Raw genomic sequence first — 18,693 nt, forward strand, 5'->3', positions numbered from 1 at the left:
TGAGGTGCTGCCCAAAAGACACACTCAAAATAGGATGTCTTTTTACTAAGATTTAGTTAAAGTAAAAATAATAGTATGTATTTTTTTTATAAAATGGACAATGAAAAACTTTGTGGTTTATTGGGTAGTCTTTCTGAAATAAGCAGAAACATTAATTGTACTCCTCTAGAGAGAGAAAAGAAAAAACACTATTTTTTGTTAAATTTCAGCACTTTTCAAAAATATTCAAATTCCTACAAATAGAAACTTATGTACAGACTGACCCATCATAGAGTGTACTATAGGTGCAAAATGTATTCCTTTTACTATTTGGCACATTTTGAAACAGCATATGCCTATATTTAAAAGTTAATAATAACTTGGGGAATTAAAATAAGGCAGACGTATATAGTTATAGAAATAAAGGGTCAGATTATCTAACATTCTCAGGATCAGACCGGAGAAACCATTCTGATGCTCACAGGAGCTGCCCTGATGGAATAGTCTTTAAAAGTCTAGGCCCCATCTCAGCTGAGACTCCTGTAGTTATATCATTTTTTATATCTAATGCTGTGTTATAAAGAAAATTAAAAACACTGTACGTTTTTTTGCACAATTCATTGGTCTTCTTTAGTCATGATGTCTTCCTATTCCTGGTGAATATAACTTGCACAATTGTCCTGTTATGAAGCCAAATGACCTTTGCTTATGTTTGCTGGGGGGTTTTTCGGATAAAAAAAAAAAAAACAACAAAAAAACAATTTCTGCTTAATGGGTGAATCTCACAGCATTAAAATTAACTTCTGACAATATCATCATTATTTAAGAAATATGCAGTTTCTGGTTCACCACCACTATAGATTGAACTTAACATTTTCCTAAAAATGGGAACTACTTCAATTTTTGTTCATTTGTTTTAATTAAACCAAGTCATCCATTGTTTGCAGGCCACTTTTATAACAAGTTTTTTTCTGCCCCCCAGATAGCTGAAGAACGCATTGGCAACCTAAGAACAGTCAGAGCTTTTGGAAAGGAGATGCTTGAAATGAGAAAATATAACGGCAAAATAAACTATGTGCTTGATCTAGCTAACAAGGAAGCTTTTGCCCGAGCTGGTTTCTTTGGAATTGTAAGTATTACTTTTGTTCCACTAGTTTAAAATTAGTTGTACAGGGAAATTATAGAAATCATCACATCCAGTTCTGTGTCAATAAGCTATTGCTTTTTAAGGATACCTGTATACATGTTTCTCCAACATAGGTGTGTCCGGTCCACGGCGTCATCCTTACTTGTGGGATATTCTCTTCCCCAACAGGAAATGGCAAAGAGCCCAGCAAAGCTGGTCACATGATCCCTCCTAGGCTCCGCCTACCCCAGTCATTCTCTTTGCCGTTGTACAGGCAACATCTCCACGGAGATGGCTTAGAGTTTTTTAGTGTTTAACTGTAGTTTTTATTATTCAATCAAGAGTTTGTTATTTTGAAATAGTGCTGGTATGTACTATTTACTCAGAAACAGAAAAGAGATGAAGATTTCTGTTTGTATGAGGAAAATGATTTTAGCAACCGTCACTAAAATCCATGGCTGTTCCACACAGGACTGTTGAGAGCAATTAACTTCAGTTGGGGGAACAGTGAGCAGTCTCTTGCTGCTTGAGGTATGACACATTCTAACAAGACGATGTAATGCTGGAAGCTGTCATTTTCCCTCTGGGATCCGGTAAGCCATGTTTATTACGATTGTAAATAAGGGCTTCAAAAAGGGCTTATTAAGACTGTAGACTTTTTTTGGGCTAAATCGATTGATTATTAACACATATTTAGCCTTGAGGAATCATTTTATCTGGGTATTTTGATATAATAATATCGGCAGGCACTGTTTTAGACACCTTATTCTTTAGGGGCTTTCCCAAAGCATAGGCAGAGCCTCATTTTCGCGCCGGTGTTGCGCACTTGTTTTTGAGAGGCATGGCATGCAGTCGCATGTGAGAGGAGCTCTGATACTTAGAAAAGACTTTCTGAAGGCGTCATTTGGTATCGTATTCCCCTTGGGGCTTGGTTGGGTCTCAGCAAAGCAGATACCAGGGACTGTAAAGGGGTTAAAGTTCAAAACGGCTCCGGTTCCGTTATTTTAAGGGTTAAAGCTTCCAAATTTGGTGTGCAATACTTTTAAGGCTTTAAGACACTGTGGTGAAAATTTGGTGAATTTTGAACAATTCCTTCATGTTTTTTCGCATTTGCAGTAATAAAGTGTGTTCAGTTTAAAATTTAAAGTGACAGTAACGGTTTTATTTTAAAACGTTTTTTGTACTTGTTATCAAGTTTATGCCTGTTTAACATGTCTGAACTACCAGATAGACTGTGTTCTGAATGTGGGGAAGCCAGAATTCCTATTCATTTAAATAAATGTGATTTATGTGACAATGACAATGATGCCCAAGATGATTCCTCAAGTGAGGGGAGTAAGCATGGTACTGCATCATTCCCTCCTTCGTCTACACGAGTCTTGCCCACTCAGGAGGCCCCTAGTACATCTAGCGCGCCAATACTCCTTACTATGCAACAATTAACGGCTGTAATGGATAATTCTGTCAAAAACATTTTAGCCAAAATGAACACTTATCAGCGTAAGCGCGACTGCTCTGTTTTAGATACTGAAGAGCATGACGACGCTGATATTAATATTTCTGAAGGGCCCCTAACTCAGTCTGATGGGGCCAGGGAGGTTTTGTCTGAGGGAGAAATTACTGATTCAGGGAACATTTCTCAACAAGCTGAACCTGATGTGATTGCATTTAAATTTAAGTTGGAACATCTCCGCATTCTGCTTAAGGAGGTATTATCCACTCTGGATGATTGTGACAAGTTGGTCATCCCAGAGAAACTATGTAAAATGGACAAGTTCCTAGAGGTGCCGGGGCTCCCAGAAGCTTTTCCTATACCCAAGCGGGTGGCGGACATTGTTAATAAAGAATGGGAAAGGCCCGGTATTCCTTTCGTCCCTCCCCCCATATTTAAAAAAATTGTTTCCTATGGTCGACCCCAGAAAGGACTTATGGCAGACAGTCCCCAAGGTCGAGGGAGCGGTTTCCACTTTAAACAAACGCACCACTATACCCATAGAGGATAGTTGTGCTTTCAAAGATCCTATGGATAAAAAATTAGAAGGTTTGCTTAAAAAGATGTTTGTTCAGCAGGGTTACCTTCTACAACCAATTTCATGCATTGTCCCTGTCGCTACAGCCGCATGTTTCTGGTTCGATGAGCTGATAAAGGCGGTCGACAGTGATTCTCCTCCTTATGAGGAGATTATGGACAGAATCAATGCTCTCAAATTGGCTAATTCTTTCACCCTAGACGCCACTTTGCAATTGGCTAGGTTAGCGGCTAAGAATTCTGGGTTTGCTATTGTGGCGCGCTGAGCGCTTTGGTTGAAATCTTGGTCGGCTGATGCGTCTTCCAAGAACAAGCTACTTAACATTCCTTTCAAGGGGAAAACGCTGTTTGGCCCTGACTTGAAAGAGATTATCTCGGATATCACTGGGGGTAAGGGCCACGCCCTTCCTCAGGATCGGCCTTTCAAGGCAAAAAATAAACCTAATTTTCGTCCCTTTCGTAGAAACGGACTAGCCCAAAGTGCTACGTCCTCTAAGCAAGAGGGTAATACTTCTCAAGCCAAGCCAGCTTGGAGACCAATGCAAGGCTGGAACAAGGGAAAGCAGGCCAAGAAACCTGCCACTTGCTACCAAGACAGCATGAAATGTTGGCCCCCGATCCGGGACCGGATCTGGTGGGGGGCAGACTCTCTCTCTTCGCTCAGGCTTGGGCAAGAGATGTTCTGGATCCTTGGGCGCTAGAAATAGTCTCCCAAGGTTATCTTCTGGAATTCAAGGGACTTCCCCCAAGGGGGAGGTTCCACAGGTCTCAGTTGTCTTCAGACCACATAAAAAGACAGGCATTCTTACATTGTGTAGAAGACCTGTTAAAAAATGGGAGTGATTCATCCCGTTCCATTAAGAGAACAAGGGATGGGGTTCTACTCCAATCTGTTTATAGTTCCCAAAAAAGAGGGAACGTTCAGACCAATCTTAGATCTCAAGATCTTAAACAAGTTTCTCAAGGTTCCATCGTTCAAGATGGAAACCATTCGAACTATTCTTCCTTCCATCCAGGAAGGTCAATTCATGACCACGGTGGATTTAAAGGATGCGTATCTACATATTCCTATCCACAAGGAACATCATCGGTTCCTGAGGTTCGCATTCCTGGACAAACATTACCAGTTCGTGGCGCTTCCTTTCGGATTAGCCACTGCTCCAAGGATTTTCACAAAGGTACTAGGGTCCCTTCTAGCTGTGCTAAGACCAAGGGGCATTGCTGTAGTACCTTACTTGGACGACATTCTGATTCAAGCGTCGTCCCTTCCTCAAGCAAAGGCTCACACGGACATTGTCCTGGCCTTTCTCAGATCTCACGGATGGAAAGTGAACGTGGAAAAGAGTTCTCTATCTCCGTCAACAAGGGTTTCCTTCTTGGGAACAATAATAGACTCCTTAGAAATGAGGATTTTTCTGACAGAGGCCAGAAAAACAAAACTTCTAGACTCTTGTCGGATACTCCATTCCGTTCCTCTTCCTTCCATAGCTCAGTGCATGGAAGTGATCGGGTTGATGGTAGCGGCAATGGACATAGTTCCTTTTGCACGCATTCATCTAAGACCATTACAACTGTGCATGCTCAGTCAGTGGAATGGGGACTATACAGACTTGTCTCCGAAGATACAAGTAAATCAGAGGACCAGAGACTCACTCCGTTGGTGGCTGTCCCTGGACAACCTGTCACGAGGGATGACATTCCGCAGACCAGAGTGGGTCATTGTCACGACCGACGCCAGTCTGATGGGCTGGGGCGCGGTCTGGGGATCCCTGAAAGCTCAGGGTCTTTGGTCTCGGGAAGAATCTCTTCTACCGATAAATATTCTGGAACTGAGAGCGATATTCAATGCTCTCAAGGCTTGGCCTCAGCTAGCGAGGGCCAAGTTCATACGGTTTCAATCAGACAACATGACAACTGTTGCGTACATCAACCATCAGGGGGGAACAAGGAGTTCCCTGGCGATGGAAGAAGTGACCAAAATCATTCTATGGGCGGAGTCTCACTCCTGCCACCTGTCTGCTATCCACATCCCAGGAGTGGAAAATTGGGAAGCGGATTTTCTGAGTCGTCAGACATTGCATCCGGGGGAGTGGGAACTCCATCCGGAAATCTTTGCCCAAGTCACTCAGCTGTGGGGCATTCCAGACATGGATCTGATGGCCTCTCGTCAGAACTTCAAAGTTCCTTGCTACGGGTCCAGATCCAGGGATCCCAAGGCGGCTCTAGTGGATGCACTAGTAGCACCTTGGACCTTCAAACTAGCTTATGTGTTCCCGCCGTTTCCTCTCATCCCCAGGCTGGTAGCCAGGATCAATCAGGAGAGGGCGTCGGTGATCTTGATAGCTCCTGCGTGGCCACGCAGGACTTGGTACGCAGATCTGGTGAATATGTCATCGGCTCCTCCTTGGAAGCTACCTTTGAGACGAGACCTTCTTGTTCAGGGTCCGTTCGAACATCCGAATCTGGTTTCACTCCAGCTGACTGCTTGGAGATTGAACGCTTGATCTTATCGAAGCGAGGATTCTCAGATTCTGTTATCGATACTCTTGTTCAGGCCAGAAAGCCTGTAACTAGAAAGATTTACCACAAAATTTGGAAAAAATATATCTGTTGGTGTGAATCTAAAGGATTCCCTTGGGACAAGGTTAAGATTCCTAGGATTCTATCCTTCCTTCAAGAAGGATTGGAAAAAGGATTATCTGCAAGTTCCCTGAAGGGACAGATTTCTGCCTTGTCTGTGTTACTTCACAAAAAGCTGGCCGCTGTGCCAGATGTTCAAGCCTTTGTTCAGGCTCTGGTTAGAATTAAGCCTGTTTACAAACCTTTGACTCCTCCTTGGAGTCTCACTTAGTTCTTTCAGTTCTTCAGGGGGTTCCGTTTGAACCCTTGCATTCCGTTGATATTAAGTTATTATCTTGGAAAGTTTTGTTTTTAGTTGCAATTTCTTCTGCTAGAAGAGTTTCAGAATTATCTGCTCTGCAGTGTTCTCCTCCTTATCTGGTGTTCCATGCAGATAAGGTGGTTTTACGTACTAAACCTGGTTTTCTTCCAAAAGTTGTTTCTAACAAAAACATTAACCAGGAGATTATCGTACCTTCTCTGCGTCCGAAACCAGTTTCAAAGAAGGAACGTTTGTTGCACAATTTGGATGTTGTTCGCGCTCTAAAATTCTATTTAGATGCTACAAAGGATTTTAGACAAACATCTTCCTTGTTTGTTGTTTATTCCGGTAAAGGAGAGGTCAAAAAGCAACTTCTACCTCTCTCTCTTTTTGGATTAAAAGCATCATCAGATTGGCTTACGAGACTGCCGGACGGCAGCCTCCCGAAAGAATCACAGCTCATTCCACTAGGGCTGTGGCTTCCACATGGGCCTTCAAGAACGAGGCTTCTGTTGATCAGATATGTAGGGCAGCGACTTGGTCTTCACTGCACACTTTTACCAAATTTTACAAGTTTGATACTTTTGCTTCTTCTGAGGCTATTTTTGGGAGAAAGGTTTTGCAAGCCGTGGTGCCTTCCATTTAGGTGACCTGATTTGCTCCCTCCCTTCATCCGTGTCCTAAAGCTTTGGTATTGGTTCCCACAAGTAAGGATGACGCCGTGGACCGGACACACCTATGTTGGAGAAAACAGAATTTATGTTTACCTGATAAATTACTTTCTCCAACGGTGTGTCCGGTCCACGGCCCGCCCTGGTTTTTTTAATCAGGTCTGATAATTTATTTTCTTTAACTACAGTCACCACGGTACCATATGGTTTCTCCTATGCAAATATTCCTCCTTAACGTCGGTCGAATGACTGGGGTAGGCGGAGCCTAGGAGGGATCATGTGACCAGCTTTGCTGGGCTCTTTGCCATTTCCTGTTGGGGAAGAGAATATCCCACAAGTAAGGATGACGCCGTGGACCGGACACACCGTTGGAGAAAGTAATTTATCAGGTAAACATAAATTCTGTTTTTTACATAAAAGTAATAAAATTGTAAAATAATGAAATCTGACTTTCAAGCCGCCTTCACATGCATGGAGTTTCCAGACATAATGAAAAATGCCATCCTTTTAATTATTCGAGCTAAATTATTATATATATATATATATATATATATATATATATATATATATATATATATATATATATATATATATATATATAAATAAAATTTATTTCCAAAATGTATATATTTACAAAAAGCGGACACCGTAAGGATTTGTCTGGTAATACTCGTTCAGGAAATGATTTAACAATAATTAGTATTCTTAATTTTTTCAAGAACATTTTCATATTGTTCAAAATTCAAACCAGATTATTGAACAGTTGTAGGTAGGAAAAATAAAAAAGGGTAAATAATAATACCACATAACTCCTAAACATATAGATACCAAACAAGTACATTATTCTTAACCATATGGCTACCACAATTAACAGATTTGCAACATGCCGTAAGCTTGAGCAACTATGGCATTTTGATGTCGAGATTAATAAATAACATCCTTTAGATATCAGGGCTAAACTATCCTACATAACCAAAGTAACCCCATAAAACTATATATTTCTTGAAAGTGAACATCTTAAGTAATGTAAAATTCCACAATATGCAAAAAAAGTGTGGCAGAGTTCTTGGGTTGTGTGTGGAAGAGTGCCTAGGGGGTGTGCTGCGCTACCCAGGTTCTGAACCAAAAATTGTCTGGCTCCTAAGCTTTACATTCCTGCTTTTCTTATAAAGATAGCAAGAGAACAAATACAATTTGATAAAAGGAGTAAATTAGAAATTTGATTCAAATTGCATCCTCTCAGCATGAAAGACTAAATTTGGGTTTAGTATCTCTTTAAACTACCATTTAAAGTATGTTGTTAATCAAAGGCAAGGCTAATGTACACCAATGTATGCATACCTGTAATTTTATGCCAGCCAGAAGTAAATAAGATCTAGGTTTGCCAACCCTCCCTTATTTCCACAGATCTCCTAAAATCAACTTTTATACTCAGAATCTGTATAGTTAATTTTTTTTATACTTGCACAACAAAGTTTGCAGCAGAGCAATCAGTTAGTGTCTTCCTTTTATATTTAATTATATGTATTTTGTTCTGTAGACTGGCTTGTCTGGGAACCTGATGGTGCTGTCTGTGCTGTATAAAGGTGGTCTGCTAACAGAAGCTGCACAGATGACTGTAGGCGAGCTCTCCTCTTTTCTCATGTATGCCTTTTGGGTAGGAATAAGTATTGGAGGTATGTGATAAAAGTTATTTACAACTCCATGAATTGGATCAGCTGTTATCAACCTGGGGGGGGGGGGGTCATATTCCCCCATGGCCATTTTAAATGCTGTTTCTATGTCTTTTTTCACCCAAGTTGTCTGGATTGTCACAAACCTCTTAGGGGTGTCAAAATAATTTTATAGATACAGTAACATTATTAGAACCCATGTACTCTGAGCAAAATAATTTTATGCTTAATTGATAAATTAATTTATTTCGAAGTGATGAGAGTCCACAAGTTAATTAAGTCTGGATTCAACTGCTGGCCACTAGGAGGAGGCAAACATTCCCAAAGAACTCTAAAAACATTGTGTTTCTCCCACCTCACTGATTAGCCAATCTAACGTATAGCCAAGTAAGAAGAAGTAGAACGGTAGGAAAGGACAGAACAGGGAAATGAGCTGTACAACTAGAACTGTGCCAGCAAATATTTTATTAAAAATAGATCAATAGGGTGAGCATCGTGGACTTTCACAAATTTATCAGCTAAGCATATACTTTTTGTTTTCTTTTGTAAGGTGGTGAGAGTTCACAAAGTTCATTACTTCTGGGAAATAACACCCAAAATGTGGAGTCCACAAATAATGTGTGTGAGAAACTGTTTCCGAATAAGCAAAAACAAAAAACTTCTAGAATTTTTTTAAAGGTATGTAGGGATGACCTAGTAGAATGATCAGAAATACGATTAGGAGAGACTATCCCGCCTCCTATTAAAGTTTGCAGATTACATTTTTCTTTTAACCAAGAAGCCAAAGAAATGAATAAACAGGCTAAATGATTGTCTAAAATCCTTTGTAGCCCGGAGATGAAACTTTAAATCTCTAACTGCATCCAAAATATGTAAAAGTCATTATTTTAAATTCTTAGGGATTATGGACAAAGAGAAGAAAACAATCTGTTTAATGATATTGTCCAAAGAAACTATCTTTGGAAAGAAATCGTATTTGAAATCGTAGCTGTAGGCAGACCAAACAGGCTATAAACTGACATGTTAGTCCAGAAAAGCAATTTTTTGATACTGATAATGCTCCTTGAGAATAGGGATATAAAGATAGGCATCCTACAGGTCTATTGTGGATATGAATTGGCCTTTATGGACAAGGGGAAAGGTAGATCTGATTGTTTTCCATTTTGAAGGTGCTCAGAAAAAATGTATTCAAGGTTTTTAGATCCAGAATAGGTCTTAACAGTTCCTCTTTTTAGGGAACTATAAAGAGATTGGAATAAAAAAAAAACTGTCTTTGTTCAGCAAGAGGAGCTGGGAGGATTTACACCCACGAGTTTCAGCTCTTGAACACATTGAAAAAAAGACTTGAACTTACCAAAAAATGTGGTGTTAGTATTTTACTCAAAAAGTCATTACCTTTCACACTTCTGAAAAAGATAACCGACACGGAAGGTAGATTCCTAGGTCTAATAGGTCTTCTCTATGGCCAACACATAACCCTTGTTAATATTTATGCGCCCAACACCGCCCCAAAACCATTTTTTGTCAAATTATTTAATAAATTGCTAGATAATTCCAGAGGCCCAACTTACTTAGGGGGAGATTTTAATTTCCCACTTCAACCACAAATAGACAGCACTAACCCCCTCATGAACCCCAACACTAAATTTCTCAACTTTTTTTGGAAACATCTAAGATTACATAACCTATATGATACATGGCGGTATATACACCCAAATACAAGGGACTACACGTTCTACTCCTACCCCAACCAGTCTTATAGCCGTATAGACTATATCTTCACTAACCAATTAGGTTTATCCCATATCACTAAATGTGATATCACACCTACCATATGGTCTGATCATTCGGCAGTTCAATTACACATCAACTGGGCGGAACACACAATAAATCACTACAATTGGATGATAGACGACACCCTTTTAGATAACGTTGATATTGTTACAAAGTTAGATGAAACCTTGAAGCAATATTTTATTGCTAACGTCCCCTCTACGCCTAATCAGTTCTCGGTCTGGGAGGCACATAAATGCTTCCTCAGAGGTGAACTCATCAAAATAAAATCTCAGATTAATAAAGCGCAAAAACAGAAATATCACGACCTCACCTCCAAACTCTCACAACTCAGCCTTCAACATAAACTGTCCCCAACAGACTCCTCCATCCTTTCTGAGATATCAGCAATACAGAAAGCACTAGATGACTTCCTTCAGATAGAATACAACACTTTAAAAAGAAAAACAAACAGCTTGTTCCATTTTGAAGGTAACAGAGCAGGTAAATATTTGGCCAGGACTCTCAGGAAAAGAAAACTAAAATCACATATATATGAAATACAAGCCCCAGGTAGACCCCCTCAAAAAACCACAGCAGATATTCTTCAGGTATTCCAAACCTATTACTCAAACCTATACAATATACAACCGGAAATCCCCTCAGATCAACTTTCACAAAACATCTCACAATTCCTTCAGGATTGCCAGCTCCCATCTATTAACAGCTCACAATTAAAGGATCTTAACTCGCCCATCTCCTCTCAGGAAGTTGCACTTGCAATAAAAGAGTTAAAATTAGGGAAAAGCCCGGGCCCAGATGGCTTTTCCGCAAAATATTACCAGAGGTTTAAAGATACCCTAGTGCCCCATTTAACAACAATATTTAATGCGATAGCGGATGGATCACAATTCCCCCCCTCTATGTTGGAGGCACATGTAGTGGTGCTGCCGAAACCAGGCAAACCAGCCACGACACCCTCGAACTTCCGCCCAATCTCATTATTAAATTTAGACATAAAGCTGTATGCTAAAATTCTCGCTACTCGACTAAACAGGATTATCCCAGATCTCATACACACCAACCAAGTAGGTTTTACTCCTCATAGGGAAGCCCGAGACAACACCATCAAAATATTAAATATCATAGAATATGCAAACACTAACCATATACCCTCAATAGTTCTATCATTAGACGCCGAAAAGGCATTCGACCGCCTTAGTTGGCCTTTTCTCACTCAGACCCTGAGAAAGTTTGGCCTTGATGACCAATTCATACATAAGATTCTTGCACTATATAATACCCCCACAGCCAAGATAAAATTAAATAATTCTTTATCCCCCCCTTTCCACATACATAACGGCACCAGACAAGGGTGTCCGCTCTCTCCAACATTATTTATCCTAGCAATGGAAGTCTTGGCAACCTACATTAGAACCACACCTTCAATCACTGGCATAAACATAGGTCGGCAGGAGTACAAGATATCCCTATACGCGGACGACATTATCCTCACACTTACAAATCTCTCCACCTCGATACCCTCCCTAATGTCTCTTTTTCAGGGATACGGGACATTGTCTAACTTCCGAATCAATAACACAAAATCAGAATTTATTAATTCAGGGACACCTTCCAAGGACCTACATATATTATATTCACACAAATTCAAACACCAACCTACAGCACTTAGATATCTAGGGATCATGGTATCCCCACACCTACAAGATTTAGCCCCCCTAAATTTTGGCCCTTTGAAAACCCAGATTATCGCTACCTTACACTCATGGTCCAACAAACCAATTTCTTGGTTAGGCAGGATAAATGCCGTTAAAATGGTAATACTTCCTAAAATCCTCTATATTCTCCAAGCACTACCCATCCCCATTCCTGACTCTACCATTTACTCTCTACAGAAACTCATAAATTCATATATCTGGGATCATAAACGACCTCGAATTGCTACGCAAACCATATATCGCACTAAACTAGAGGGCGGAATTGGTGTCCCAAATATATTACTATACCGCTATGCCACCTTCATGACCAGAATAGTAGACTGGTGTAGAAACGCTGCCCACAAAGAATGGATAGGGCTAGAACATGCACTCACGCAGGGAGGGCAATTAGGAGGTAGATGTTGGCTCACTACTAAACGCGAGCGAGGAGACACAGACCTTCCTTTTTTGATACGAGAAACGTTTAATATATGGGGGAAAATATTAAGAGGATACAAAACTATCTCGACACCCTACTCTCCTCTGACACCCTTCTTAGATAACCCTATAACTCCATTCCAGCCCATACCCCGTAACACTGTCAACCACACTCTTACTCAAGCAATACCCCACCATTTACTCACACAAAACAGCAAATTGAAACCCAAGGAAGAAGTAGTTGAAATACTGGGACCTCTCCTGAATAATTGGCTAATATACCACCAACTTACGCATTATTTTCCAACACATAGAGAGAAACATAACTTGACCCGTCCTTTAACTCCATTTGAATCCTTGTGCTGGCTATCCTTTCCGGCAACGGGTATTCTATCAATCTCTTATAAACTTCTTTTGGCAAGTCGTTCACATCATCCCCCATCATATATAATCAGTTGGGAGAGGGAGCTCAATGACTCACAACCACCAGATACATGGAAACTAATATACAAACAAATGAGCTCCTCTGCTTCCTCTATTAACATAACGGAAATGAACATGAAACTCCTCAGTAGATGGCATTACACCCCAGACAGACTAGGACGTCTATTCCCAAACTCTAACACTAGTTGTTGGAGAGGATGTGAAGAACGTGGTACCTTTGTTCATTTATGGTGGACATGTCCTGTGGCACAAACTTACTGGACAGATATTGGGAAAGAGGTTGGGCTGGTGATAGGAACCTCTCTCCCACATTCCCCATGGCCCTTCCTTTTTAACTTTATACCACAGGTAACTTGCTCATTCAGACTTAAACTCCTCATTATAATGATCAACACTGCCAAAAGATACATCCCATACCATTGGAAGCAGTCAACCCTCCCAACTATACAGTTTTGGCGGGATAGAGTATCCACCGCTATAGAACTGGAACAATACCGTTACACTAAATTACATAAAATAGAGGACTTTTTGTCCATCCGCTTGCTTTGGGAAGAATTCCCTAAAACCCACTGTAACCCTAAACCTTCGGCAATGAGACCCATTAATTTCCCCTCCCTCATCACTCATAACAATAATTACTAAGAACTGCACATGGTACCACAGACCTCCTTAAGAACTTATATTTATCAACATCCATACCTTTTTATATACCAATTGCATATGGGTTCACAGAGTAGTGAACAAAAATTATATCTTTGATATCCACAGCAACATAGATGTTTTTGGATTTGTTATTTGTTTGCCTGTTAGTAAGTTGTGTTAAAACATGTCAAGGTATGTACAAGTCACTGAACATTTTTCTCTTTAATTTTTCTCTTTTTTTTTTTTAGCCTGAGGTGTCTAACCCTCTGATTAGGTTATTATACGATTTTCTGTAACGATTGAAATGCTCTGATACAATTTGTTGTATATTTTGACTTGATATAATAAAGCTTTTTTGAAAAAAAAAAAAAAAGACTTGAACTTTTTCTGGAGACATTGGAATGTTGGATAGAAACTTTTCTCTGGCAGGCCCTGATCTGAAGAAATGCTCAAAAGCCAAGAATCTCAGACAGACTGAGCCTAGGCATTCTGAACAAAAGATGTAAACTTTTTTTTACCTGTTGCAAGTGGAAGAGGACTTCCAGTGAGTTCTGGAAGAGTCAATCCTCTGTGATAAGAGGAGTATTTCTTGGTTCCTATAATGAAAAAGGAATGAAAATGATTAGAAACTCTCTTTCCCCTATTATGAGGGAGAAAAGCACCTTTACCTCAAGTTACAGGGGAAAAAATGTGTCCAGACCAGGACCAAATAAAATCTTTACTTGAAAAGGAAGAGACAAAAATCTGGTCTTAGAAACCATGTCAGCTGACGATGATTTCAGGCATAAGGCCCTTTTAGTTAAGACAGCTTGCGCCATATTACTGGCGTTAACCCTGGTAATGTCAACAATCATTGAGGTGGGAGGGATATAATGCCCTAAGAGGTTTGGAAATCTTTGCCTCTTCCTAGAGTCCAGGAGCTGAATCCAGAAGTAATGAACTTGGGGACTCTCACCACCTTACGAATGAAAAAAGTTCTGTATATGTGATGTTGCTTCCTTAGCACAACAGAATGCATTAGGAGAATGGTATGTCATTAGATCAGAAACAGCTCACTAGTTCTCTCGAACCTCTCCTCTCATCCATCTTTTCCTGCCCTGACCAATCTATCTGTCACTATAATTCCACCCTTATATTGGTCCTTGACAATCTGGCCCCTCCATCGGAAATCACACTCTCATACTCAGCACTTGCACACTCCTCTGACACAGTACCTACGCAGATGTTCCTGTACTGCAGAGCAGCACTGGAGAAAATCTCAGCGTTCAGCTGACTTTCTTTACTACAAGTTCATCTTGAACTCCTACTACTCTGCCCTTAATTTTTATAAACATTACTTCTCTACTCTTATCTCTACTCTTTCTTCAAACCAAAAACATCTGTTCTCCACTTTCAATACTCTTCTCCGTCCACCCCACCTCCTAATACAACTTCTCTGTCGGCTCAAGATTTTGCCAGCCACTTGAATAACAAAATCAATTCCATCAGAAACTAAATCAGCTCTCAACATACTTCCAGTCTTTCACCCCCTCAAAAGCTTACAATACACCAAAACCCACATAGCCATAAATGTATATCTTTCGCCCCTGTTACTGAGGAATAAGTTTATGCACTTATACTGTGCTCTTACCTCACTACCTGTTCCCTCGACCCTATCCCCTCACAGCTACTTCCCTCCCTCTCTTCTACTCTTACCCCTATACTTACACATTTTAAACCTCTACTTCAGCACCGGTATATTTCCCTCATCTCTAAAAGATGCACTGGTCACACCATCCTCAAAAAAAACTTTCTCTCGATCCAACCTCACCTCCCCATCCAACTACCGCCCTATTTCCTTACTCCCTCTTGCCTCAAAGTTTCTTGAAAAGCTAGTATATGCACACCTATCCAATTTCCTTACATTAAACTTCCTCCTTGACCCACTGCAATCTGGGTTTCGCCCCCATCACTCCACAGAGACAGCAATCGTTAAGGTTACTAGCAACCTACTTACAGCAAAATGCAAAGGACAATTGTCTCTGCTTATCCTCCTTGCTCTGTCTGCAGCCTTTGATACTGTTGACCACCCTCTTTTGCTTCAAACCCTCTAATCCTTTGGCATTTGTTACACAGCCTTCTTGTGGTTATTTTCCTACCTGTCTAACCGTATCTTTAGAGTAGCCTTCTCTTGGACTTCCTCTGCCCCGTTACCACTTTCTGTTGGGGTACCACAATGCTCTGTTCTCGGTCCCCTTCTCTGTCCACGGTTCTCTAATAAAGTCCCACTGGCTTCAATATCATTTGTATGCTGACGACACTCAAATCTACCTCTCTGCACCAGACCTTTCTCTTTCCTTGCTAACCCATGTCACTAACTGTCTTTCTCACATCTCTTCCTGGATGTCCTCTCACTACCTTACAGGGAAAATCTACATCAGAATTGTAATTGTTTAAAAAGATAGATAATCCCTTTATTACCCATTCCCTAGTTTTGCATAACCAACACAGTTATATAAATACTTTTTACCTCTGTGATTACCTTGTATCTAAGCCTCTGCAAACTGCCCCTTATTTCAGTTCTTTTGACAGACATCCATTTTAGCCAATCAGAGCTGGCTCACTGGAACTTCACGTGCGTGAGCACTGTGTTATCTATATGACACACATGGACTAACACCCTCTAGTGGTTAATAACTGTTAAAATGCCCTGAGAGAAGAGGCGACCTTTAAGGGCTTAGAAATTAGCATATGAACCTCCTAGGTTTAGCTTTCAACTAAGAATACCAAGAGAACAAAGCAAAATTGGTGATAAAAGTAAATTAGAAAATTGTTTAAAATTACATTCTCTATCTGAATCATGCAAGTTTATTTTGGACTAGACTGTCCCTTTAAGCTAAATCTCTCCAAAACTGAGATCCTTATTTTCCCCCTTCTTCTAAAATCTCCACCCCCATCTCTCTATAACTAACTGTCGACAACTTCATCATTACCCCTATCCCGCATGCCCTATCTCTTGGGGTCACATTTGACTCAGATCTTTCTTTCACTTCTCACATTCAGTCCTTGGCTAAATCCTGCTGCTCCCACCATAAAAAAACATCTCTAAAATTAGACATCTCATTACACAAGACACAACTAAGATTTTAATCCACTCTCTCATCCTTTCCCACCTCGTCTACTGGAACTCCGTCCTCTCTGGTCTCCCTAGCTGCCGCCTAGCTCCTTTACAATCCATAATGAACGCCTCTGCCAGGCTCATCTTCCTTACACGTCGCTCTTCATCTGCTGCACACAAAATTCTGACTCGGACATACAAGGTCCTCAACTACACTGCTCCCCCCTATAACTCAGACCTTTTTTCAGATACTTGCCCTCCCATCCCCTTCACTCTGTTCACAACCTTCTACTCTCCTCCTCTCTTGTTACCTCCTCACTTTCCCGTTTACAGGACTTCTCCAGACTGGCTCCCAAAATGGGCCTAGATCAATACATTGGGATGTCTACTAAAAAAAATATTTACATGTGAAGGGTTATTCAGGAATTCCTGACAGATTTCAGTGTTACAATGTAACTCGCTAATTTTGAAGAAAAAAAAAATGGTTTTGAAATAGCAAATTGCTACTTGTACTTACTACCCTATAACTTGCACAAAAAGCAAAGAACATGTAACATTGGGTATTTTTAAACTCAGGACAAAATTTAGAAACTATTTAGCATGGGAGTTTTTTTTGGTGGTTATAGATGTGTAACAGATTTTGGGGGTCAAAGTTAGAAAAAGTGTGTGTTTTTTTTTCCATTTTTTCATCATATTTTTAAAAAAAATTATAGTAAATTCTAAGATATATAATTTAAAATAATAGTATCTTTAGAAAGTGCATTTAATGGCGAGAAAACGGTATATAATATGTGTGGGTACAGTAAATGAGTAAGAGGAAAATTACAGCTAAACACAAACACTGCAGAAATGTAAAAATAGCCCTGGTCTCAAATGGTAAGAAAATTGAAAAATGGTCTGGTCACTAAGGGGTTAATTGCTGAAATCCTGTCCAGTAAATCCCTGTTCTGAACACTGTGAATGTAAACCATGCACAACTGAAAAACTCTTTCTGCTTGGTCAATAAATAATGATGAGATGGGATGAGATGAAGAACAGATACCCTACCCTATACAACTCAAATTACTACACTGTTATAGAAACATATGAAATTGTGCCCCTCATACTATCAATTTTTTTCCATTACAACAAATACAGTTTGAGTATTTAGCAATAGAATGCGAGCTCAATCCTATTGGCTGATTGGATCAGCCAATAGGATGAAAGCTCAATCCTATTGGCTGATTGCAACAGCCAATAGGATTGTTTCCATCTTAATTCCTATTGGCTGATAGAATTCTATCAGCCAGTCGGAATGTAAGGGACGCCATCTTGGATAACGTCATTTAAAGGGAAACTTCATTCTGCAACAGACGTCGGAAGAAGAGGATGCTCCGCTCCGGATGTCTGGAAGATGGAGCCGCTCCACGCCGGATGGATGAAGATAGAAGATGCCGTCTGGATGTCCGGTCTTCGAAAACTGTAAGTGGCTCTTCGGGGGTTAGGGTTTATTGGGTGGGTTTTAATTTTCGGTTAGGGACTTTGGGCTGAAAAAGAGCTAAATGCATATACAAATGCCCTTTTCAGGGCAATGGGGAGCTTAGGTTTTTTAGATAGGTTTTTATTTGGGGGTGTTGGTTGTGTGGGTGGTGGGTTTTACTGTTGGGCGTGTTTGTATTTTATCTTACAGGTAAAAGAGCTGATTTCTTTTGGGCAATGCCCCGCAAAAGGCCCTTTTAAGGGCTATTGGTAGTTTATTGTAGGCTAGGGGTTTTTTATTTGGGGGAGGCGGGGCTTTTTATTTTGATAGGGCTATTAGATTAGGTGTAATTAGTTTAAATATTTGATTTATTTTTTATTTTGTGTAACTTTAGTGTGTTTTTTTTGTGTAACTTAGTGTTTTTTATTTTGTGTAACTAATGTTTCTCCAACATAGGTGTGTCCGGTCCACGGCGTCATCCTTACTTGTGGGATATTCTCTTCCCCAACAGGAAATGGCAAAGAGCCCAGCAAAGCTGGTCACATGATCCCTCCTAGGCTCCGCCTACCCCAGTCATTCTCTTTGCCGTTGTACAGGCAACATCTCCACGGAGATGGCTTAGAGTTTTTTAGTGTTTAACTGTAGTTTTTATTATTCAATCAAGAGTTTATTTTAAAATAGTGCTGGTATGTACTATTTACTCTGAAACAGAAAAGAGATGAAGATTTCTGTTTGTAAGAGGAAAATGATTTTAGCAACCGTT

The 18,693-nt window shown here is 40.2% G+C and overlaps 1 protein-coding gene across 2 annotated transcripts in view; it reads left to right on the forward strand.

Moving 5' to 3' along the window:
- The window catches only part of ABCB10 (ATP binding cassette subfamily B member 10), a 332,203-nt gene that overhangs the window by 87,705 nt on the left and 225,805 nt on the right, over positions 1–18,693 (forward strand). For both annotated transcript variants that reach the window (XM_053711149.1, XM_053711150.1), the window contains exons 5-6: positions 962–1,108; positions 8,227–8,362. In XM_053711149.1, coding sequence (XP_053567124.1) covers positions 962–1,108; positions 8,227–8,362 — 283 coding nt within the window. The remainder of the gene's footprint in view (positions 1–961; positions 1,109–8,226; positions 8,363–18,693) is intronic.

The sequence above is a fragment of the Bombina bombina genome, chromosome 4 (assembly GCF_027579735.1).
Source record: "Bombina bombina isolate aBomBom1 chromosome 4, aBomBom1.pri, whole genome shotgun sequence".
NCBI lineage: Eukaryota > Metazoa > Chordata > Amphibia > Anura > Bombinatoridae > Bombina > Bombina bombina.